The sequence below is a fragment of the Strongylocentrotus purpuratus genome, unplaced genomic scaffold (genome assembly GCF_000002235.5).
Source record: "Strongylocentrotus purpuratus isolate Spur 01 unplaced genomic scaffold, Spur_5.0 spur5_scaffold_5, whole genome shotgun sequence".
NCBI classification, from domain to species: Eukaryota; Metazoa; Echinodermata; class Echinoidea; order Camarodonta; family Strongylocentrotidae; genus Strongylocentrotus; species Strongylocentrotus purpuratus.
In genome coordinates, this window is record NW_022145611.1 from 13,518,764 (window position 1) to 13,545,336 (window position 26,573).

Below are 26,573 nucleotides of genomic sequence, written 5' to 3' on the forward strand. Positions count from 1 at the left end.
TTGGTCTTTTGTCAATTCTTTTGTTTACTGATAAGCTAATCACATACACAGAGGAAATGGGAAATGGCCTATAGGCTATTGAGTGGCGGAAAACAAAAAGAACTTTTTGTTAAAACACCAATCGCTCATTGATTCGCGGATTATAACGCGTGTAATTAATCACAGCCGATTCGCAGGCAGGATCGCTCGCACTAATCTCATCACAGACAAGCGTTCTTATGAATGAATGAACACAATGACAGCGCGATATGGCTAGAACATAGGTGTTCGCCGCGACATATCGGAAAGCCGATACCTACAAGGCCAGAGAGAGGAAGTAAAATTTGCATATGAAATCGGTGCTGACATTGAAGTATATCACTCGCCGCTTGATTCATCCGCGGCAGGGGCAACATTTTTGTTCGGTGTTAGAATATGATTCTGTTTATCTTTCATTTCTCAAAGAGGCATTTAGGTAATAAAGACGAATGAATCTTTAATATAGACTCCACATGGATCTGAAATATTTCAAAATATACAGCCGGACTTATTTTATTATCGGCGCATGAAGGCTTGTGTTTGAGTGAGTGATTTGGCAGTCATTTCCTCTGAATCACCCGTTCATAATGTCGGTGCTATGCAGTCCACGAAGAGTGTGTACACATTTCGCATTTTATCGCCTCATATTGGATGAATAATGGATAATACACGGAGGTAACGAATTGTTTTGAATAAAGGAAGATGGAGGAGAGAGATACCCCACTGGATGAGTAAGTATTACTGATAGAATTTTGTAAAAATCTATGTAAGAACGACCCGATATGACTCTTGTGTGTGTGTGTGGAACTGGATGGTATTGATAGGATAGCTTAGCCCCGACTCGGGGCCCTGAGTGGGGTGAAACACGAGAATGCTCGATCATAACACGCCGCAAAAAGAGATGTTATTTAACTAGAACATTAAATGCCCTTTGTGATTTTTGCCCGTATTTCATTTTTCGATTTGCCTATTGTTCATTATCTATTGATTTTAATGTGTCGATGAAAACTTGACCGAGATTGACCATAATATTATAATTATGATCATCAAGTCTGCCGCTTCGCATGTTCGTTTTCAGCGGGCGCATGCATGCACCGACGTTCACATGCCAATGCATTGTTGCCATTGCCCCCATTGGGTTTTTATTTTACAAAATTTACAGGCAGGCGATACATCTCGTTTGGCTATCTGGCAGATAGTTTTTCTGTCTCTTTTATTTTGTGATGAAGGGTTGATAGTAAGAAGCATATGGAAAATATGAAGCCTCTACATCATTAATCAATGCATTTTATTTTCATAAGCATTCATTGGACATTGGTTAATTTTGTTATTTAATTAGGACCAATTTTGTGTGGCATTGCATTGGCATAAATGATGTTGATACTTGATAGTAAACTGTGATCACTCTAAATCACTTCTAATTTATTGTTCCTCCACTCCTTTAATACATGTAGTCTTTGATTTTCCTGGAAACCTTGAAAAGTCTTTTTATTGATCGAGATTCTAGATCTTGTCATTCGAAGAGGGATTAACATGTACTAACTAAAATAGAAAATGTAGATCTACAATGTAGATCTAGACCTAGACTAATATTAGTAACGAAAAGAAAACAAGAAGAAAAGGCTTTTTATTTACAGATCTATGAGAAATTGAGAACTTATATTCTTACTTGCCCTTCAAATGAAACATTCCACTGCCACAATGGGATGTCACTGTAAACTCAATCACCAATTCTTTGTACATATAACCAACAACTGCACCAACAACTGCAGTAATTTCTCCAAACTGGAGGAAGCCAAGCGTAGAAGAAGAAGAGGATATGTAATCACAATTGAAAATGGATCTACATGTTCATGTATGTTTAACTTATCTTGAGGGGATTATTTGGAAAGTCTGTAGTCTTAAAGATGAAGTTGAGTTCTGGTCATGCGATGGAATTGTGATAGAAACGGTGTGGAATCAACCAGAAAAAATTGATCATGTACATGTAGCATATACATGTAAGTATTTGTGTGTATTGCAAGGTTCTAGAATCATCAAAATGAAAAGAAATTTGGCCAAGTCTTGGTAAAGTTACAAACACTGTACACAGAAAGATGTATATGGGACTACACAAGCATGTGGCATAAAAATCTGTCCTGATTTTTACGATGTTACATAAAATATTTAGAATATGAAGGGATTTGAAGAGCCAAGCTTTTCAGGGAACATGTGTTATCTGATGTTCTTCCATACTTTGCATAATAACAATGATAACACTCACAGCTTATTTTTTCACCTCTTCCCAGAACTCAACCTTCTCTTTAAGACTTAAGAAGGCAAAATAGGTATAAAATTGTCATGGTTTGCTAATACACTAACACTATTTTGTGATTCAAACCTAAGGAATTTTGTAGAAAGCAGATCCCTCCCCCAAAATAATGATAACAAGATAGATAAAGCATGACATAAATACATGTTTAGACTCTTGGTAAAGACCCTAAATAGAAACTAATGACAAATCAGATTAGATCTATTGGTAGGTCTAAACAAAAAGTAATCATATAAAATTGTGTCAGAATACAATAGTTCTTAGGACCATGTTCATTGAAGTCGAGGTCAATCTTTTCGTAGTTTTGCAATTATGCACCATCTCAATATCTTGGATCCATTTTCTCCTAAATACTCTCATAGAAGAGTTTTGACTGGAGTTGGTTATCACAGAACCATTCAAATTTCTCTTATTTGTACATGTTCATAAAACATGTACAAGTGCCATAATGCTATAAATTGAAGTTCATGCCAAAGGACAAAACAGGATGGGAACTTTTGTTGTTCACCCATAGTATGATTACAGACTTACCAAGGTATGACATGGATGATGGATGTTATGCAGTTCAGTGCATTAGAAATATGTTAATAAACAATCTGTCAATATCTGAAATTAATACTGGTATTACGGTAGATATCAATTTCATACAGTACAGCATTAGAATTAGAAAGAGGCAATATACTGAGAAAATACTTTTCGTTTGCCTCTTCTTTTTTTACTCCAAAATTTAATACTAAGAGTATGCTACATTGTACATACATGTGTACATGTACGTGTATGTAGGTACCGTAGATATAAATGTATTTTAATGTTAAGGAAAAGTGGTAAACTTGCCTTCCTCGTGCATGCCCAAGGTAACAAAAATATTGTCATTTTAGAACCAGAAGGGCTACACGAGTTAACATCCATCGGCTCCAAACAGACAATATGCCAACAAACAAATGAAAATTACTCAAGTTCAAATTGTATTTTGCCGCTACAAGTACATGAACATGTAGGCCTTCATCATTGTCATCATAACACAAAGATTTGTGATCAACTGCAAAATGACAATGGCCAATCAAGATCATCACTTCATGGAAATTCATCCACATTTTGTTCAAAAGGTTGACCATTAATCAATCAGAATTGTCATTCCAAATTGCAGTTGTTCGGAAGTCTTTGTGTTGGGGGCCCTGCCCTAGTATGTCACATTCATTCATTGAGTTCACAGTACTACTACAAGTAAAATTCTTTCTTGTTATACATGTAAACATTTATGTACACTGTAGTTATTTAGACATTGTGACCAAGAAGGTGACTAAAAAGGGGACCTTTATATTCCATGCAGTCTATGTTTCATTCAACCATTTCAACGTTCAAAGAAGAAAAAACAGCACCTTCCATGATGTAAACAGTCACTACATACAGACAGTACATGCCACAAACACCATGTTATTATTTTTGTTAATTGGCAGGTGCTTACATCCTACTTGATATCATAAAATACATGTATTTCTTTTTTCTAATTTGTGTTATATGTATGTTACCACTCTTGTGTTTATTTCTGTTTTTATACATAAAATAGCATGTGGTTCTGGAAATGATAAATTAATAATAAGAAATTCAGAAAATAATTCTTGTCATGTTAGTGAGTAATTGACCAAATTGTATTTTTATTTTCACATTTGACACCAGTGACCAGTCACACCATATCAGTTCAATGTAAACAACTTCTGAGCATGTAATTTACTGGTACATTTGAAAAATTACCATTGACTAGATACTTAGTGTGACAAAGTCTGCTTTATTTTATATATTGTAAAAAAAAAGCATCAACAACAAACTTAATTAGACATCAAAGTATAGGGCCAATGTGTGTTCTTAATTTTTATTCAGTTGTCACCTTTGTAGATTGTAGAAAACGATGTAAACAACAAACAAAAAGCAACATGCAGCAGCGTTCAGGTGTACATTACTATGCAATGTACATGTACATGCAGAGACTGTATGCCGGAGTGTTGTACTGCCATTGACAATCTGACTGGTTCACTGACTTTCCAGTGTGGCACACAGCCTGTGTGCTCACTGGGTAATGAGACAGAACGTTGATATTTGATAAGCCGGTCACAATGTGGAAGTTTTCCTGCTGATGTTGGGAATGCAGATGGAGATGAGACTGCAGCGGAAGGAATTGATATTGCTTGCTCTGAAGGAATCTGTAAGCTATCACTGTGAGATACCCCCTGCTTTGTAGACAGAAGGAGTTTGGGTTACACTCAATGTATACTGTAGCCACAGTGTATTGATGTGTATATTATGTATCATACATTGTAAGTGTCCTGTTCAATCTAAATGCCATATGACATGATTATTTATCATCATAACTATAAATATTATTATGGTGCAGATGTACATGTACATGTACCTTATTATTTAGATTGAATAAGCAACTGAAATCCTGTCCTTCTAAAATCTACAATGTTATTTTGGGATTCCATGTTAGTGTTGTTACATGTACTGTACATGTACATACATCAGTGTTAATATATTTATAAGGATACAATGGTTTAGCAATGTACTTTTTGAATTGTCTTTTTCATTCTTGGATGGTAAAGCAAGTGAATAGAATATACAACTGTACTGTGCTTTACATCTTTAACAGACCACAGAGGTTACTCGTTTTTATTTTGTTAATAATTCATACATGTACATGTATGAAATGTACTGTATCTATTCAAGGAGTACCGGTAACATATTTGAAAGCCATTTTTACTTAATTTTTGAAAGAGGTAATTTTGTCAGATGCTATTAAAACTAGCAAGTACATTTGTATATTACAGTGTACATGTACATTCAGTGATGCACAAGTTCTGAATGTTAAATGCTAGCCATTTTTTTTGGTTATACTTTGCCTTTACCTACTTCTAAATTGACTTTTTGAAAACAATGTAAATATGTAGGATTTAGGTGAATTGTTTCAAATTTCAATGACATGCACGCTTAATGTACATGTAGTGTTGCCTACACTGTACATTTAGTCATTTACATTCATGTATGGAGACACTCTCATGTATATTACCGGTACTGAACATGTGTATCATAGCATGCCATGATGCAGAGTTCAGGTTTTTGCTCATTTGTAATTTTGTATGACCATGTATGGAGACACTCTCATGTATATTACCGGTACTGAACATGTGTATCATACTGTAGCATGCCATGATGCAGAGTTCAGGTTTTTGCTCATTTGTATGACCACAAATTTGGAGGTTACCGAGCCCTCTGGTCCCACCCCATTGGGGCATGATACTAGATAATGTACTGGTTGGGATGCTTTTTAGGCTCATCTTTGCTTCTCTTATTGGAAGATTTTATTGCATTTGCATAAACAGACCAGCATGTTGAAAGGGAATAAAGGGACACTTATTTAGGACGTACTGTACATGTTAATGGACAAGTTCAAGTGTGTGTGTGTGTGTGTTTGTCTTTATACATGGGTCATAGTAATCATAAAGAAGTTAACATATTTTTGTTCTTTGTATATGTCATGTACATGTACTATATATATCCAAGGTAACGAAGGTACAGTGTAACAGTATCTTGGACTGATAGCTGTGTGTGAATGTGCTCTACATGGAGTTGAGAATTATTGAGCGAGAGACATTGCATATAATGTAAAGTGTATGTAGGAATTTTGCATGATGTGTGTGATTATGAATACATGCCTTGTTGCAGGTGTTGTACCGGTAATTGTAGATTTTTAAATAATTCAATTTTGTTTTTATGGCCTATGTTTTTACATGTAAGCATCTAATTAAGTCCATCTGATTCTTTGTTTTCTTTCGGCATCCCCAATTTCCCATCAACCATTTACTTACCTTTTACTGAACTATTTAATTTTTTATTTTCTTGTGTAGAAAATCCTGCCTGACCAAAGTCCGCGCTCAGGTAATGACGCGGGAAGATGGCGGGTGGGTTCCAGTTGGTGGTGGAGGGGTCAGTATCGTAGGAATCTACAGACTGACCAAAGAAGACTGCAGAGTGGAATATGTAGTCGTGGGAACAACAATGGAAGACAACACAGTAAGTATTGTTCATCTAAAGCCTAAAGGAGCAGTGAATATTGTACATGTTATCTATTTTTGAACATGTACAATGTACCTGTACATGTAATACCGTTATGCTTCTGGTACGACAATCAGTTTTTATACATATACATACAATGTAAGTACACATGTACAGTACATGGATGCCTTACTGTAGGCCTAGAGGCACATACAGTACATGTACATGTGTATATTTGGTAAACTGCATCTTCTGCTGTACAAGTTGAGTATAATGAAGGAGTTAGACCTCAACGTGATAAGCTGGGTATTGTAATTTAATACAAGTGTAGTATAAAACTTCTGCTCTTGATGTGGCGTTTAGGCTGACCCTTACCTCAACCTCATTTTGATGAAAATGCATGACTTTTGATGGAGTTATCACATTTTTTGCTTCTACTACATGTAGGTAATTTATTACAAAACTTTGGGCAGCTTTATTTACCTCTGAAATTACATTAGAAGATTTCATCACCTTCCCTCAGCAGCAACATTACAAAATGTACATGTACATATGGTGTACATGGATGTAAATACACTACCTGTACATTGTATATCAATGCAGAATTTTCTAGTGAAGTGTGTTCATGTACACATGTATTTAGCTTTTTTTAGGCAGTTTTCACCAGACGGTTACATCATGGTGACTGAATCTTGCCCTTTCACGTAGTGACATGCATTTTGTAGTACTTACACTACAGTAGGCCTACTGATTTCTTTCCTTCAAGATAATATAAGAAATTGTGCAATCATTGGGTAAATACCAGGAGTGGAAAAGGTCAATACTAAAAAAAAAAAATGCAAGTCCTTCATGTCTACACTGGAGACTAGACAGGTTAACCTTTCAAAAATATGGTCCATTACTAACGTACATGTAGTCTTTCTCAGCTACATGTATAGCGTACATGTATAGTGCCTCCCCTTTAACTTTACCTCCCAAAAATCTACATGTGAAAGAGGGGTTGATTCAATGATTTATTTTCCATACCGGTGCACTCCTCCTCCAGCTCCAGCAAGCACTCTATTGCAATGCACACAATCTGCTCGATGGAAGTTGTAAACTGTATCTAGAGTAGGGGATCAAAAGTCCACCCAATGTAAACACGGCCACATCCAGGTTGTGTTTGCACAAAGATTATTAATGTCTCTAGGCAGGAAGTTGGTACTCAGTGTAAACCATTAAATTTTTCAAATAAGTAAAGTAAACTCAATTCCGTACTTGAGATAGCAGAACAAAGACAAAACACAGTTCTCCTTTGATTTATTTTTGAGCAATAGTTGTTTGAGCAAATTTATGTGTCATCAAAGGTAGGGGTTCACAGTAACATGCAAGCACATGATTGAATACCAGTTGTAATACATCATACATGTATTTGATTTAATAATAACATTCCACTTTTATATAGCGCTTAATACAAATGTCTCTAAGTGCTTGTGTGTCAATTCTTGTCTTTAATTTTATCATTATTTTTTTTTTATCTCCTGGTGATTTCGTGTTTATTTCTGGATTTTTCATGTATTAAGACTAGAGGAATATAGAGTGTCTCAAAGAAAGAAAAAAACTAAATGAGCTTTGAATAATAATCAAACTGTTTCAAGTATTTCCCATTAATATGGAACAAATTCATATTCCATGACACTAAATTACACTACATGTGATGTTTGCATGACGTGTGCTATTTAAATGCATACTGGCTCAAGTTGCAAGTACCCATGGAGCAGTAATTAAATTGTCCATTACCAAATACCAAGCAGTCTCAGCCAATGGGATATATCTGATTAGCTGTATGGCCTTGCGGGTAGTCCCCAATAATTTGCCACAATATTGGTTTGGTAGTACTTTAACATGAACAAATGTATAAGATAGCTAATAAATGTTTGACCGCCTCAAACCAATTATCATGAGAGTTAATTTACATAAATCTCTGTGCAGCGGCATGTGTATCTACAGTGTACTGTACATGTTCCTGATTTGCATTGTATTTAGTTGGTTGTTGAAAATGCAAAAATAGGCACATTTATATGTACCGGTATGCCCAGTTTTGCATTGCTACGTTTGCATAACAACCAATAATTTTATTTTTTATTTTTTCCTGTGAAACAGAGGGTGCTTGAATTCAATTTGCGAAAAGGTGTTCAATACTACAGAGGCAGTCATCTCTTCCACCATTGGAGGACTCCGGATGAAAAGAAATGTGGCCTAACCTTCTATGGCCCGGCTGATGCCAGGGCCTTTGAGAGGGGGTTTGGGCGAGCAGTTACGGAGTTGCAACTTGAAGGTAAGGACTTATGCAATAATCTTTTCGTAAACCATTTGCATCATTAACCAAACGTGTAGCAGTGTGAGCATAATGTGGGTATTCAAGAACAAAACAAAATCTTTGGAAAGCACTGGATCAAGAAATTAACAAATATAACGGTACAGACAAGTTATATTACCGTATTTGCCGGCGTGTTACCTTGATTTTGTATACCCGGTATCATGCAATGCATGCATCCACATTTGCATTGTAAAGCCTAAAAGTTGGTACAGGATATTATGGAGGCCTACTTGTAACTCACATACATAAAGCTCACTGTATAATTTCACTGTATAATTCCACTGAATAATGCAGACAGACAGACACATAATACACACTTATCAGTATTTTCAGGATGTACAGCAGTAGTGCGTAGTCATTTTGTCATCCTGCTCAGCATGGCAGTCAATTTACAATTACGCATTCCCTGACCTAATCACCGAATCCCTGTGGAAGGAAGTGTCAATTATTGCTTTCTATCATCTGAAAGGATGGTATTCATTTTGCTACTTACACAGTGTACTACATGTGTACTGCATATATACTATTCTATACTATTTTATGCCCAGTCATTTGTACTACGGTTCGATGAGTTGCATCTACATGTACATGTACCGTACATGTACACGTTCAGTACTTTACTTTTATGTCTTTCAATCAATAAAAAATTGTCATATTTTAACTGAAAAAAGAGCATCACACAGGATAGAATAATTATCATCCTTAAAGATCAGATGTTGACAAGAAATTAAGCTAGAGGTTTTCATAATTTCATTGTGTGATATTTCTTTGAATTAATGGTTGATTAAAAAAAAAAAATTCATGTAAGAAACATGTGTACCTGTATAAAAAAATCAACTCTACATAGTTGCTTAGTGAATGTTCTCCCACAAAGAGCTAGCCTTTAGGACGGAAGCTCTAGTTTTGAGTAATATAGGAATTGTTGTCTTCCAGAAAGTAATCCAAGTGAAAACAGAGTTGATTTACATGTACAAGTTTAGGAACTCCACAGACTCTTGTGAATGATGTCAGTCGATCACTTGGGGATTATCTTTCCCCTTGCCAATTTTCACTTCCTAAACTTGAGGCCAGACTAAGGCATATCATCCCCTCGTTGCCAGAGCGTTTCCTGTACTTTTGCAAACCATCCTGTAGTCAGATCTTGTCATGTTGCTGCGGCAGAGCCCTTTCTCCCTGCTAGCTCGGCTGGCTGGCTGTACATGTAGCATATGCCATGGCCATGCTCTCACTTCCCCCCTCCCCTTTCTCTCACTCTAGTCTAGTACAGAAGTTTGACTCAATTCTCAAGAGAGGAATCATTTAATCAACGAGAGTTTGTACTGAAGGCCCATGTATGCACTGACTGTGTTCATTTCAATTTACATTCAAAGTCAGTGGGTTTGTTCCTAAAGTTGGAGAAATTGCTAATTGGAATAGCAGCAGGGTTGTTTCTGTTTTTGTTTTCGTTATTCTAATGCCACAATGTGGTAATAGTATTTGATGGTAGTAGAGCTTAAAAGTAGATGTGGAACATACTGGTACACTACCGGTATGCCAACAAAATTATTCCTGGTACAAGATCATATATGTTTTAGGATATACTAACAATATGTAAACGGACATCCTCTTCAACATTAATTAATTCCCCCTTCAATTAAAGGGTTCAAATGAATGAGCAATATCAATTCAAATTGTGATGGGATCATACTCTATTTTGTTCTCTGGAGGCTTACAGTACATCTATAGTGTATGGCTACATGTACATGGCTAGTCTGCTTCATGCACAGTACCTAATAGTCATTCTAATACACTGCTGGCTTTGTACATGTATGTCTGGCCGGTGTGCAGTCTACCCTAGTGGAAATTGGTGCCCTCTTCATGTAACAAAGAACAGGAAGCACTGTGGGTTGAACTGTTAAGCTGGCCTTTTGTATTGAATTGAATACAGGGCTACTGGCATTCTTAAAGAATGGGTTTGCCAAATCACTCTAGAGGAAATTCACACAAAACCTCCCTTTGCCGAAAACACTTGTGGTACCCATATTGTCGCACAGTCTTTTGTCAATTATTGAAGCCACCAATGAGGTGATTCGCTCCAGTTGTTTTTAAATTGCATTCGATTTGAGCTGGTGGTTCAAAGTGTATAGTGCTTCCATATGTTTATCACTTTAGCAATTCGTGACAGATACCGAGAGGAAGCTTTCTGTTATAAACAGGAAAGCATGACTGGTTAAGAGCCATTAAAGCATGTCTTGTGGAGAGGGGAGAGAAAGAGAGAAAGAGAAGAAAAGAAGAAGAGAAGAAGAAAAAAAAATGGCTAGAAAATTATAGGACTGTGGGAAAGGTGAAAAAGATTCAATTTAAGAGCAGGAGAGAGAGGGAGAGTACTAGAAAGAAACAAGAGAAAGATGCTGTTTGAATAAAGGTTCTCTGGTGTCCTAAAAAAGTGGAACAGATCCAGAACTTATCGATGTACTGTACAAGTGTACATATTTTTGTGTAGAACTACATTTATAAAACAATGTAGGGAAGGCCGTTTTATTTAGGTGCATGCTTACATGGACTTGTTTTGGAATGTTGCAAATTTCATGTGCAGTATCGGCATATTTGTTTATTAATTATTTATATGATTATGTACAGTGTACTAAATGACTTCATGAAATTTTGATGCTGGTAGAAACAAAGTAGATAAAAAGCCTTCATTTCGTGTATTGAAAAAACATGCAAATTGATGGGTCTAGTATAGTTTAGTAGGATCAGAAACATGTCGCAAGGTTATGTGAACATTTCTATATTTTGTGATGCTTATTTGCTTACATACTAGTCGTTCCAAATGCATTGGTGTAACTATAAAGCTTTACTGATTTGTATACATGTATATCAGTGTCAGTGTTGAGAACTGTACATTCAGACCATTAGATGCACCCAACAGAAGTTTGTCGATATAAGTGACTCAAATTAGAGACAGTTGGTATCACCATGTCATGAGTCTGGAAGGGCATTCCTTTGTGGAACAGGAAAGGTTGTACTAACCGGGACAAACAGTTTACTTGTTCTCGATTGGGATGTTTTAGGAATTGACCTGTATTCTACGTGCAGTCCGGTTGCTCCCATCCAGAAGCAAACGAACATCAGAGCTAGCTAGCTTCATGGGAGTTTATACAGAGCTTTAAAGCAGGCCTTTATATTATTAGGCATGCATGCATGCAAGCACTCTCTGTGGCTGCATGTGTACTGCGGACACATACATGTACCCTACATTGTAGATGTGGCAAGGCTAGGCTGCAAACAGGGCACACACAAGCAATACACACAGGTACATGTATTATGGGTTGGTAAGCTCCTCAAACGTTCAGTGCCCTTCTTCCGAAGCACCTTTTTTCTCCACTGATATACTTGCTTGAAGCCTACAATACACATATAAATGGGGATGCTGCAGACCAACGATATGTTTAGGTCTAAGATTTAAATAGGAAATGAAATTAGGTCATCGTGGTGAGTGATAAGGATTTATTGTGTGTTCTATTGATACATAATATGAGACACTTACATGTATATGATAGGCCTGCAGCCTTAAAAAGGTTCACCTTGCAGTATTGCAGATCTACCATCATTTCTTCACTTGCTCTAGTTTGGTTATGCACATGTACATGTATTTACTGTACATGTACCGGTACATTTAGGCCTATTCCTCACAACGTTAGATGTAGGACTGTATTCCGGGCTCAACACTATAAACAGGCACCACCCAAAACACATGGGCACCCAGAACACATGAGCACCCAAAATCCCAAAAGCTCTTGCATACAGACTTTAAGATTTTGAATCCAGACCTCCTTCTTTCCGTGTGGAGCCCTGCTGTATCTTTCTGTATCTTTCAATTGCTAGTGCTACCAGTAAGGAATAAGACAATATTTTTATTTATTTTTTAAGTGAGTTACATGTATACAGTATGTATGTAGCCATGACTGAAATATACATGTAGGGCTACTTACAAGTTTTGAAGCAAATTATTGGACACATGTTGTAGCAGTGATGCTCATGTGGGTGGTTATCAAACTATCTATGTTGTATATCAAACGGGTTGGCAAAAATCATTGTCAGGTAAAATAAATTCCTCCTTATAACAGTTCCCCATGCCTTTACCACAAATATTGTAGGCCTATATTTGTGGAATATGCCATTTCAAACAAGCTGCGTTGATGCTGACAGACTATGCTCAGCCAGCCAATAAAACTCTAGAACAGGATGCATCAGGCCAACATGGGTCACAGGTCAAATGCAAAGATTGTCAAAGGCTTCCAGTTCACCGCTGGGGCCAGGATTGTTATGCCAGAGCTCAGGGATCATCTTAGAAAGATGAAGAGGGGAGGATAAACCCTTTTTTGCACTATCAGTATCTATCGTTTCTAAGAGTTGGATTTAATTTTAGGTAATGCAAGAAGAAGTGTTACCTTTTCAGAGTTCTTCAGTTTTTTTATATTGTGAATTGAAGGAAGCTACCCGGTACTTGGAATATGTTCATGCATTTTTTGTTTTACTGTAGGAATGCCAGCAGAGTAAGCAGTCCTGTTTACACACAAAATATCATGTTTACTCACTCTTTCTTAGGCTTAGGTTACCTACATGTATGTTGTCAAAATAATACAGTATTGACAAGAATAGAAAGAGAAGAGAGACGATTCAGTTCTTTTCCTTTTTGTTTAGAAGAAGTCAATTGTTTTGTTTTAATAATTACATATCCTTACAAAGTACATGTTCAAATGTAAGAAATTACATTTTTTGCTACCGGTATTTTAATTTTAATTCCTCAGACATTGTAGTGATGAAACGGTACTAGGAGTTCAGCCACGTATGGATTTGTTCCTCGAGTTGCACACCTGGCCATGCATGAATCTTGAATGAAGTCTATAAATACCCTTCCACTTATTGTTCCATACCTACCTACCCAGCCCCCACCCTATTCATTGTGCTCCCCAGCAGCTTCAAGCATTGAATGTTGTGTACCCGTAAACCTCACATTAGAATCAAGGGGACGCTGTCTTTCTATAGATTGTAATGGGCCTGTCACCGAGACTTGGGCTTTGTATTACATAGAGGTGAACACAAAAGTTAAACATGTTTATGAGTTGAGGGCTGCCCTTATTTGTGTGATTCCTGTTTGTTCTGCTCATACTGCAATTGTGTACAGTAGTCCTCGGGTAATCAAAATGACTTTTGTTTGCCATGTTTTTCTGTCCTTTCATTGTATTGCGAATTTTGGGATGTGTTATTTGGGAAACCTTACATTTAATGATTTTAAAGCCATAGAAATACTCTGGAAGCATTTGAGGAATGTGAAAGATGTTAAATAGACTGACTCTAGAGAATATTGATGTAATCAAGATGTGGTATTGTCCCCCTCTGTCACAGGAGAATGACGTTTCAATCATGGCCTAAAGAAAAGATAATGTGCATCTCAAACAGTGTCGCAGTGTAGAAAAAGGCTTATTTGTAATTACTGCACAGTATTATCTGTCTGAATTCCATCTAAGAAATAGTAATCATAGACTGAGCTCTATAAACATAGCTTTTTGGTTTCTTGCAAACTTACAAAATTATCTTACATGTATCTCCCTCTGTCTTTTGAAAAAAGCTCTCTTATCTTTTGTCCTCTTTCGTTTGACCCATTCCTTTGAGACAAATTTCAGGGAACAAAATTTAGGCAATGTTATTTTTTCAAAAATTACAGTAAATGAAAATTTCTAATGCAAATGAGGGATCCCATAATCACATTGTTAATAAACTTTTGAATGGAAATCGAATCAACTCTTGAAATAGTAATGATTAAAAAAAGGAAGCCTTTCGAGCTTGTCTTTCCCTGAAGTGGTATTCAGTCACACCCTTGCTGTACATGCAGTAGCAAGCATGCAGTGATATAGTAGTTGGCTAATTCAAGGCTTAAAATATGTCTGCAAGATGATGAGAGGATTTTGAGGCTGGCAAGCAAGAGCAGGCCGTAATGGTAATTGTGTTAATCTACTTGTAAGTCAATCAAGGCGGGAGGTAGCTTCTGCAGCTACATTTTGTACATGTATGAAAGTTGACTGGGGGGAAGTAAGCCGGAGATCACTGGCTTTTAGCCAAGGCTCACAAATTAGATGCTCAAATTGATTTTGGATATATTCCTGTGCTTCCCAATCAAACCTTGGGCAGGACCTTCCTGTCGCATGAAAAATTTGTTCGTCGAGTTCCGAGCGTACGCTGCTTGTCAAAATTAAGCGGGCTCGCATACATTATTGCTCTTATCTTCAAATTATGCACTGCCAAATATATGCATGTATTATGTTTAGGAGCACTCTCTCTACTACATGTAGGTCTACCATTCGCCATATGCAAAAAAATATATCAACATTCTTACTAGTTTATAGTACAGGACATGGGTATCCATGTTTTTTTTATAGGCTTAAATGTAGATGAACATGTGCAATATACATACCCATGGAGGCCCTACAATACACATGTACATGTATGTATTGAAAACAATATATTCTAAAGTGCGTATCATCTTCAAATTGCATTGAAAAAAAATTAAGAACATAAAATACTTCATTCAAAATGTGTCTCTTACAATCTACATTGGGTCATTATGATTCTTGCCTATCTCTACAAAGAATTTAATTTGTTTTGGTAAGATAAGTATACAAATGCCAAACAATGTAGTTTCTTAATAAATTAAAGATTATGAATCGATAACGACTGTGGTTTATGCAGCCATGTCTACACTTTAGCCCCTCTGACAGATTTTAAAGCAAAATCTTTTGACAGTGTGTATACAGAAGCATGTACTAAAGTAATGGGCTGTATAACAGGATCTGACATCTCATCACTTTCTAAAGTCATATTTTCCTCCTTGACTGATTCTGGAAGGGAAGAGAGGGCTTGGCATGGTTCTAGACTGCTGATTTTCATCCGAGTGGCTGCGTATCTGTGGCAAGATTCATAGCGAGTGGGAGTCTCACTACCGTTATGTATTAGGAAAAAACAAGTCCAGTATTTTTTATCTATTGGGGGAGCCAACTGGACAAGGTTTGGCCTTTAAAAAAACACTTTACATTGCTATCGATATTAGACAGTTGATTTTAAAGGATTCAACCGGGTAATTTCATGTGGATTAAAGATTTTTTTTGTCTGACACAGTAGTTCTATACATGTAGATTCAAATTGGAGAACATTTATGAAGCATATATTGAATACACATGCAGTAAATTGTATGAAAAATGTACTACTGTAGGCCTTCATTCACATGTACCAAGAACAACAAGACTGCATGTACATGTAGGTGTACATGTATGTACAGTACTTGAAGGAGTTCACATGTTTGTAACTTTGTACATGTACATCGTATTAGATGCTCATGTAGATGTGTATAATGTACACGCAGTGACAGTCTACATTCCAGTAGGTCTGCAATGTGATATCCAGAGACAGGAGATAACTAACTCCGTGGAAGAAGAACCCTCCTCTTGTCTCTCTCTCACTCTCCTCCCCATGATCATCTGACAGTTCAGACATATTTGTTTAGGTCAGAATCGGAAGTTATGAATACTGTGGGGCCATTATGGTGGCGGTGTTTTCTTTGCTCCCCGGAGGATATCCCATAAATCAGTTGAACTTTCATCATCGGGGAGATGGGTTGGTTGGTTGGTTGCTCCCTTCTCCTGGAATGCCAATATCACGGTCATGGGTGTTCCATCTATCCGCTGATGCTAGCTGTGCCTGCCTGGTACACACACACACACAGACACACACACATCTAGACACAGATGTAGATTACAAGTAGAGCTAGCAAACCTTGACATGCTTCTAACATTCATCAGTGAGTGGATTGTGGTTTATAGACTTCTATGAATGCACACATGGGAAGGAAGACAGGTGGAGTGTCGCTTGACTGGCAGGAGGAAGTGACGTGGTGGGATACATTTGACTTCTTTTGTATCCTCCTCGTACAGTTACATACTGATTTATGTGTACAGTTAAAGTCTGTGGTGATTTCCCAATCTTTCTAGTAAATTCTTCTAACTTAAGAATTCAAACATTTAGGGGGAAACTATCAGTGTATTTCCACAAACCACAATATTATAATGTCAACTGCAAGACATTACTGTAATTTTGAATCTACTAGTACTACTTGTACATGTAAGTGTTACTAAAAACTTCTTGTCCATGTATCATACAGCGCACAAGTCCTGATCTATAATGTAGTTATAAGACAAAGGAATTTTGATTGGAATTTAATAGCACTGTACAAACTGGGGTTGGGTTTTTTCCTAGTAACCATAGACCAACCAACTACATGTACACATAGACCTTTTGTTACAGGGAAAAACCACAACTCGTTGCTTGACTTGGTCAATCGAAATTCCATATGAGGTGAACCACAGAAAGTTGCGTAATAATGATTAAATCCTAAACTATGCCCTCTTATGACAAAAATCGAGGAAGTAATTTGATTTATTAATAATAATAATGATAATAAAACGGTGCCGTCCTTTTACTTCATGTAAAAAAAAGTAATACAAATATACATGTACATGCATTTACATTTGACTGCTTGTTCGATAGGGGTTGTACAGTGTACATGCACTGTACATATTTATGTACACCAACAGGTTTACGATGATAATGTTACACGAACATGTATGTGTTTGAATCATTATTCAAACATTATTCAATCTATTATTCTTCTTTGTTTTTTGTGCAGGTTCTTCCAGCGAGTCATCATATGGTCTGGATGACAGCGATGAGGATGTTTCTGTAAGTATAAATACATGTTCTGTAATTAAAGTCACTTCCCAAATAGGACTGTCTGATTGTCTCTATGTATTGTCATTAATATGAGCTTTGTATTTAATTTATACCGGTACTTGAGATGTTGTGTTATACTTGTATCTGTCAAAGGTTATAATTCATCTTCACCATCTTTAAAGAGTAAAGATGCATGACATCCTGAAATCATATTTAGAAATGTGATGTTATCTTCCTTTCCATCAATTATAACTTAAAATAATTGAAATTGTATTGTTGCAGTTTTATTATCATTATATGTTGTATTTAAAATTATAAAAAAATATGAATGGTGTGATAAAAAGCAATTTATTTCAAAAGAAGTAATATATATTTTTCTTCTTTCTGTATCGATTTTGTTTGCAGCGGTGTGTGGATCCATTGCTATCGCGTGATTGTGTTTTCCATGACTATCAGAACACCCCAAGTACATGTGTTGGACCTAAAGATGGAGGAGGTAAACTCCTCAAGGACATCCTTACACAGCCAGCCAATAAGGACTACACGTGTATATCAGGATATACGTATCCTCATAACAATCAGGGACACCTACACATGGTGCACTATGTGACGCGGAAAAGGGACGATCGGAGACCGCTGCACAACATGAAATATGCACACGAAGGATCATGGGTAAAAACAGCCACAGAGTGGCATCCGATAAGAAAGGACTTATCACAGGATCATTTCAAAGACTCATATGTGAAGATTGTTAAAAAGCCACAAAGTATTCATGAATACAGCTACCCCACAATACCACCCAGTCGGGAGATGGACGACCTCAAGAAGCCACCTACCTTCCCCAAAGTGGTGACCACGCAACCCCCGCCATCACCGCCCAAGAAACTCATGCAGAAAATGAACAAATATACAGAGCCCGCGCAATGTCTACACTGCAGTCAATACTTTGACCCGGAACGCAGCAGGAAAGGGGACTGTCCAGAAGCCCCCGATGAAGCTTCCTACTGCATCAATTTCTGTACATGTCTTTGTGCGGCACAGTGTATGTTATATCATTGTATGTCAAACTCAGAGGGGGATTTCCCATCTCCTTGTTCTTGTGACACCAACGAGAGTCAGTTCTGTCGGAGATGGTTTGGGCTTGCTGCGTTATCGTTTATCGTGCCCTGCTTATGGTGCTATCCTCCTCTCAAATGCTGCCACTGGCTTGGCACAAAGTGTGGTTGCTGCGGCGGCAGACACAAAGCGAAGTGACTTTGGCACTGATCCAGAGAGGACAAAAACTTGTATGCCACAATGCTGCCATGTGTTTTACTGTAACTGGACTGCAGTGAAAACCAGAAATGCATACATGCCATTGAGATGAGGGATGTACATGCCAACAGGAGATATAGTGTTTGTTTTTCATCAAACATGTCTTCAGCTGTGAAAGACAATCTGTAAAGCATCACATATCTACGTAAACCATTGACATTATATATATTTCATCTAAGTGATATACTTTTAATTGTAAACATGAGAATATCAATATTTTTATATTTTTATCCAAATTATTATGTACCTTGTGATTTTATTTTTTTGAATGTTGGTGAGTCTAGTTGATAACAAAAGAAGAATCTTTCAATGAATGCGTTCAACCTTCCGGATGGGCCGTAGATATGAGTGTCTTTCACAGCTGACTATCAGCTTGTTTAGGACAAGAAGTTTTACACAGATGGATGTTGTTTTCAGGTATTTTTACGAAATGGAAAAAATTTGGGAGAAGATTCTTTTAAAGGGTTTGGAACAATGGTTTACGCTCATTGAATAGGGAAGGTATGTTGAACAACAACCGAGAGATGTTGTACGCATGCTCTCTGATGATGGATGTCTGAATGCGTGGGTGTCTGTGTGTGTGCGTATGCTTGCAGGGATTTGAGAGTAATTATCTGTTCTTGACTGAATGTACTAATCATTGGGGATATCTCCATTCTCCATTTATTGAAGATGTATATGCAAATGCATTGATGAGGGTTTTAAAAGACAGCGTATTATGTTTTAAAAAAGAGAAGAAAAAAATGACAAAAAAATTGAGTGGTGTTGACCTTGCCAATAGTAATGTTATATTGATTGGCATTCCTCACTGCTATAACAGTACTTCATGTTAACCATACAAGTAATGGTTTTATGTGCTCCTCACTAGAGTTAGCTCCCAGTCTCTTATTACAATCACACAGTGACAGTGTGTAGATAGTGAAACTAAATGTTCTTTTCATCCCTTGTAGAAAGAACAGTATGAATATTTCTTTGAAATCGAGTCCATGATCCTTCACTAATCCTCCAAAAACGTTTTGTACGTATGTAATTGAAATCATTCACTTGTGAAAGAAAAGAATGATGAATTAAACTGGCTATAAAAAAAGCAGGAATTTTATTTTAAAGATAATTAATAGAACACATGACTTGTTCCCTTCTGTCATTGCTCATGAATGATATTATTCATTCAGTTTCATACAAAACATTCCAAAAACGGAAATCGGCCACTTTTTCTAATTCAGAACAGTTTGGCCTTTATTATTGCATGAATCAAGATTGATTTTTAGGCTTTCTTTGAATCCTACATGTACATTTGTACATGTAACTAATTATTTATACCTTACCTCAAGTTAAATGCATATTTGTACAGTAATGTTAAATTAACGGAAGAAGTGTATCACAATCGCAGAGATGGAACAATTCAATTCAGTATATGGAGGATACGTTTAGCATCAGTCTTGACTTAAGCTGAAGAATCAGTTACTCTTAATATTAACAACTCATTACATTTACAATGAGAATCGTCGTGGACCTCCAGCTAATAATCAGATACTCACATTTATCTTTAGAAATATTTTTCAAGAAAGTATGCTGACCAATGGAATGCATTTGCATTTTTTCCTCTAAACAATTAAAAATAAACATTTAAAGGATCCTTTTTTTGGATAAAACTATTTCTCTTTTCAGTCAGGTTGCAGTCATGCAACTTGTGGGTGCTATTGGGAAATATAAATATAAATGATGTAATCATTTCAAATTAACATTTCAAATAACAATATAACACCACTTTTGACAACTTTGTTTATAGTAGCTCCTAAGAATCTTTCAATTTCCTGAACAGAATAGTTATTTGTGCAATTGATTCATTGTCTGTATGACTGGAATGGTTGTTAGAAACAACAATGCAAATTAATTACCCTTTCACATAGATCAACACCCCCCCCCCCCCTCTCTCTGGGCAGTGGCCAGTCTAAGTGTGTAATCTTAATAATATGACAAGTTAATTTTCTGATCACAGACGATCCTCAATCTGAGGAAATTTGGATATTAGTTGTAATTAAACTTTACTTTACTCTATTGTAGTTCAGGGTTCTGTATTTGAAGTCATGGGACATTCTGACATGTGGCTAGGGTGAAAGTTTCAGCTAAAAATGAAATGGTATTCATCAACATCCTTTATTTAAAATCTTGCCTTTAGCCATGCAAGTTAAGATAAGCAGTAAGCCGTCCCTCCTTGTGAAGAATAAAAATCTGTTAAATTTCTACATTTACTAGTCAAATGAAGAGTTTTATCCTCTTGCAATCAAATCTCTCACATGAAATGTTTTCATCTTGATCAATTGCACATGAGAACTTGCCCTTCAAACATCACCAAGCTTCCACTTGTCACAGACCGATATTAAAGAGACCTGCGTGAATTCTTGAAATCTATAGAAGTCCCCTATTAGTTAGTATCCACTGTTTCTTCCCAGTATTAAACACACAAAAATAGTGGTTTAGGAATCTGAGACTAACACCTCTCCGACTTTCATTTGAACGTAGATGTGCCTTTTAGTGAGTCATATTCAAACGTAGCTACCCTACTACAGTTGCCATTATTATGAGCAGTTTAAACGAAAGATGTGTAAAGTGTTATTGTACAGCTATCAGGGCCCTCATAAATGTCTAATATTTATTTTTTACTATATCTTGTACAGAGTGATTTCACATTGCGGGATTGTAAATCGCGTAAAAAAACAAACTTATGGTTATGGTGACAGGATCAACTTCCCCACCATGCTCAAAGCAAGGTGGAAGGAATGGATTTACAACTTGTCTTGCTCTTTGTTCATATGCAGCAAGATCTATTTTGACTTCTATATATTCACCACAGCCTGTTTGAGGCTGACTTACATGCACTGTAAATATAGATATTATGTACAACACCATCCAGTGTGTATAACCGTAATCATTTAGCATATGATTAGCAAAACAGTAACATAGATGCAACAAAAAAATCTTATGCTTTATTGAAGTATATAAAGATATTTTTATGGTCTGTATTGTAATCTACAGAGCAAACTTTTAAGTGGACATAAAAATAGTTCGTGAAAATTGTTTATGTATGCAACAGAGCAAACGTTGGGACTACAACAAATTTTTCATTTCTAGGTGGTTGCTATCGCCCGTTAGGAAATTAGCTTAAATGCAGCTTAAATTGGTTAAGTCTGTATGTGAGTGTATGCATGAGCCCTAAAGAGAGTGACAGAGAGAGAGAGAGAGAGAGAGAGAGGGAGAGGGAGAGGGAACAGACCATTCAAAGTAAGATAAAGTTACGAGAGTGAGAGTGAGAGAAGAAAAAAATGAACTTAATATTTGTTACTAAGGCTGCTTTTTTATGTATTCCTATGTTTGGAGCTGGAAAAGAGTGAAGTGTTTCAAATATAAAACAATGAACATGCGCACTTTGACTGTCAAAGATTTTTAAGCAGTTCCAATTCTTTCTCATGTTCACCACATAAGATGTATTTGATTGTTATCAATGTGTTCCATAAATTTGGTACTGATCTCAAGTTCATGTGAATTATTGACAGTAAATTTTACAGTTTACATTTTATCTTTTGTGAAATATATTTGCATCCCTGTTGGCAACCTGCAGTTTAGGTTATCAGATATAAAGCAAAGAACATGCAACAAGGCCATACCATTAGCCATTAGAGTTAGTGAGTTTTATCAGCTATACAAAAAAAGTTACCAGTAATTTTTTTGTGGCCCATGATGTACATGTAGGTTTACTTTTATATTATTTTTTTCTTTTATATAAAAAGAAATCATGTTTTGTATATGTTCAGTCTGTTTTTTAAATATCCTGTAACTATTTTAACAGTTAATGATATATATTTCATACAATGAAATCATACTATGATTGCATATTTGTCAAAACCTGACAATTTTTATGTTTACTGCGATTCAATGACAGGCTTATGAAATGAATGATTTGTTGAGAAACCATTCCCTGCCTCAAGTGATGTTGTTTCTAGTTCTAGATGCTGACAAAACTATTTATCGCGCTGCTACAATGTAGCTCGTAAGTGACTACAGCTCATTATTAAACAACAAACGAGAATGACATCATGCTGATTTATGAACAGTTTCAGAATACAAGTTATCTGTTCACCTTCTCATTTGAAAGTTTTTAAGTATAGCTAATTTGCATCGATCTGCTATTGAGAGAAGCTAACTCATGTGATTCTGTTCTCACCAAATCAACAAAAGAAGATTTTTAAAAAGAAAAAAAAGACGTCATCTTATTCACAATCTGTGTACAAGTATTTGTACTGATACTGTTATTTAATAAATTCATGCATGGAAAGGGAACTGAATCCATTTTCTCTTTTCTCTTCGTTTAAAGTTGGTATGGTTTGCGTGACGAGTGTGTGTGTGTGTATGTGTGTGTTGTGCCTGGTAAGGAGCAGTGGATATAATGTCATTTGCTTAGATCCAAAAGGACATCAAATCAATATCAAGAGATGGGAGGGAATGCCCATCATGGCCCTGTTTCATCAAACTCGCCATCGATAACAAGTTACAATAACTGTTATAAGCTACTGAAATAGTGGCATCTGATTGGCGGAGAACACAATTTTTAAGCACTTGTTAATGATGAGAGTTTGATGAAACGGGGCCCTGGTTTTCAGCAGATGACATTTAATGCAAAAATGAGAGGAAGAAAGACTGCAAGACACAGAAGTCCATAAACAAAGAAAGTGTTTCATGAATCCTTGAAATCATTCTGATATTGGTGTTGAGATGTTACATTACTACCAATTCCTTTACGCAAAAACTAAAATTGATTGAAGGATATGAAACACTTTCCTCAGGTTTATCTTGCTCTGACTGATGGTTCAAGAGGGTTAACTGAGTGAAAGAATTTCCTTGTTTGTAAAAGTTGAAGAAAAAAAACCCCTGCTCTACAGTAATAATATTCATCTATTGAATAATTAAAAAGTTGGAGACAAATCTATATCTCTCTGTGCCCCAAGTCCCTTGTTTAAATCCACACCAAGCTCTACAATCATCTTCTTATGCAAAAGCATTGCCATGCACATAAAATTGTGTGCATTGCAATGCTTCAGAATAATCATAATAACCATGATCTATAATTAGAATGTTTAAACATAGCTGAGTAAACCAAGCATGAATTTGAGTATCCGGTATGGGGGAGGGACGTGCTAGTTAAGAATGTTTTGGTTTGGCTAGACAACATGTGCAATACTAGAAAAATCTAAAATTCCCCTCAAATTATTAAAAAAAAAAAATATTAATGATCCAAGGTTCAAACAAACAATTATAGTATAGTGTTTATTTGGAATGAATGTCTGGTATTTACTCTGTATACCATACGCTATATATACACACACACAGTACACGCAACTTTGGACACAGATTTCAGACTTAACGACTGGCAAATGATTATCATTGACTATTTATGGAAGCAAATTCTGAAGGGAAAAAAAAGAAATAGAGAGAAAGATGTAGTGATTATTTACAAAATTAGAATACAATTGACATTATGCAGAAGAGACCATAACACTCATCACATTCATTTATATTTAAATATATTTAGTACTTTGAAGTTAAAAGTAGATTTACCCTTTGGACAGCATTACAAATATCAAAGTTTGGTTTTAAACCGTTTTGAAAATGAAATTGAAACACCGGATCTATTTGCTATCCTTATCCCCCTATTGGTACTCATACATTAAACTGCGGAGAGCTAGAAGGGCATTAACTTGTACCGTTATACATCGAGTTAACACCCTTAATGCTCTCAACGGATGAAATTCAAGGACTTATCCTTCAAAGTGCAGCTTCATGACAAATTGTACACATCAATGTGCAACTCTCATTATATAAATTCGCCACTTTGGAAATGCAATGTCAGGCAAGTCTTACACAACATTCAAAATATTCCTCATGCAAAGGCAATAGGCACAGGATTTTTCCAGTTTACAAACCTGTTTTTTACAATAGAAAATCAGGAAAAGATAAACATTTTGGTTTTATTGCATGAGGAAGTTATTGTATCCTAGAACAATGACTTCCATTTTATATTTTCATTAGCGATGCACAATAAGAGCTTTTTTCCTAAAGTCATTTCCTAGCCCCGCTCAAGGTGTTTGTTATTGTATGTTATCATTGTGATTGGCAACTATATACATGTAGGAACTAAGTGAAGGTTTATCGATACGAGATCGGAAGTGTTTGAAGGTGGGGTGTTTCTAGAATGTTCTGAATGTGTAGATATTGCAGTGGTCACAAAATATGATTGGTAGTTTTGGTTCTGACATGCTCGTTTTGATGCAAGTTAATGAAATGATCACATAGTATTACCGTTTTTCATAGGGACAATAATCCTTCCACTATTGTTACTCTACGACTTCTACTACATGTATACTTCTACTACTACTACTACCACTATCGCTACTACTACTACTACAGCTACTACTACTACCACTATCACTACTACTACCACTATCACTACTACTACCACTATCACTACTACTACTACTACTTCTACTACTACTGCTACCACTTCCTCTATCGCTACTACTACTAATACTGCTACTACTACTACTTCTATTACTACTACTTCTAAGGTTTCTATTGTATATACCACTTTACTGCATTTAATCAAATAAAAAAAAATATATAAACAAAACCTGCATGTTCTCCCAAGTCAACCCAAGGTAATTGCTTTTGCCCATGAGTTTCCATAGCCGATTCAAAAGTCATTAGGACAATTTAGTGATTTTGGATTCATATAGATGTACTGAATAATCATGACCATTCATAATGCTCTCTTGATAGATTGATTCCGTTATTAATCTGTTTTGGTAATTTCCGTCCACTAAAAGACTCTGCATGTTTCCTATTCCGGAGGCACTGCACTTTCTTCAATAGGCGATTGTCCTGTGATCTGTACTTTGTACAAATGGAAACAAAATCCAACATCATACCTCACAATGTACACAATGTAAAATAGTAAAGATGGGGGTGATAGCAACAATGATAATGATGACAGTGATGAATAGGTATGGGAGGAAGGGATAAAGAACAATTGACACTTTTGTTAATATATGAGTAACGTTGCAATGTAGTTGTTGGTTGTGGTACTTGTAATTGGCAGCGATGATGATGTAAGCCAACAAGTAAAGTTGCAATGTTGTTGTTTTTGTTGCTGGTAATGGTGGTATTGGCTTTGTTGGTGCTGATGCATGAAGAAGGCATCAATAATGGATTTTGTGGATGTGATATAGTGTTCTGGTGGCAGACATCGCTGTTGTTGTAGTGATGATGACAGTGTTGCTGGTGATCAAAGTTGTAAGTACAGTTGACCATTATGTTGATTGCTGGTGGCAAAACTTGCCAGCTAGTGTGGTGCTTGAACTTACAGTCATGTTGCATTTAGCAGAAACAAGTTCAACAATGTTTCTGGTAGTAGAAATGTTGCTGTGGTGGTAGGGATGTCTCTAGTGGCAATGGCACAACTGGTAAGTGGTAATAATTGCTACAGGTCTATAAATGCAGTTGTACCTAGGGTGTTGCAGCAATGCAAATTGTTGGAAGCAGCTGTGGCAGGTGTGGTAGTAAACATGTTAAACTATACGGTTATCATTCAAGCAAACATGTCTAAATCAGAAGACTTGTTTCTGGAGGCTTTAAGCTTAGGAGAGGTATAGATAGAGGTCACAAAAAGAAAACAAAAGAAAGAAATTTTGTCCATCACCTTTGATT

General features: G+C 36.3%; 1 protein-coding gene across 1 annotated transcript; it reads left to right on the forward strand.

Moving 5' to 3' along the window:
- Positions 1–525: 525 nt before the first annotated feature.
- LOC580515 (sprouty-related, EVH1 domain-containing protein 3) lies at positions 526–23,158 on the forward strand. The gene is made up of 5 exons (XM_780567.5): positions 526–749; positions 6,229–6,394; positions 8,519–8,693; positions 17,458–17,510; positions 17,907–23,158. Exons 1-5 carry the CDS (start codon positions 721–723, stop codon positions 18,753–18,755), a joined length of 1,272 nt encoding a protein of 423 aa, XP_785660.2. The 5' UTR covers positions 526–720; the 3' UTR covers positions 18,756–23,158.
- The last annotated feature ends 3,415 nt before the right edge of the window (positions 23,159–26,573 follow it).

Bases quoted from the DNA above. Each gene is read 5' to 3' on its own strand.
- LOC580515 (XM_780567.5), top strand. From the start codon at position 721: ATGGAGGAGAGAGATACCCCACTGGATGA. The intron at 6,395-8,518 runs GTAAGTATTGTT...CCTGTGAAACAG, and splicing joins CAACAATGGAAGACAACACA to AGGGTGCTTGAATTCAATTT. The intron at 17,511-17,906 runs GTAAGTATAAAT...TTTTGTTTGCAG, and splicing joins ACAGCGATGAGGATGTTTCT to CGGTGTGTGGATCCATTGCT.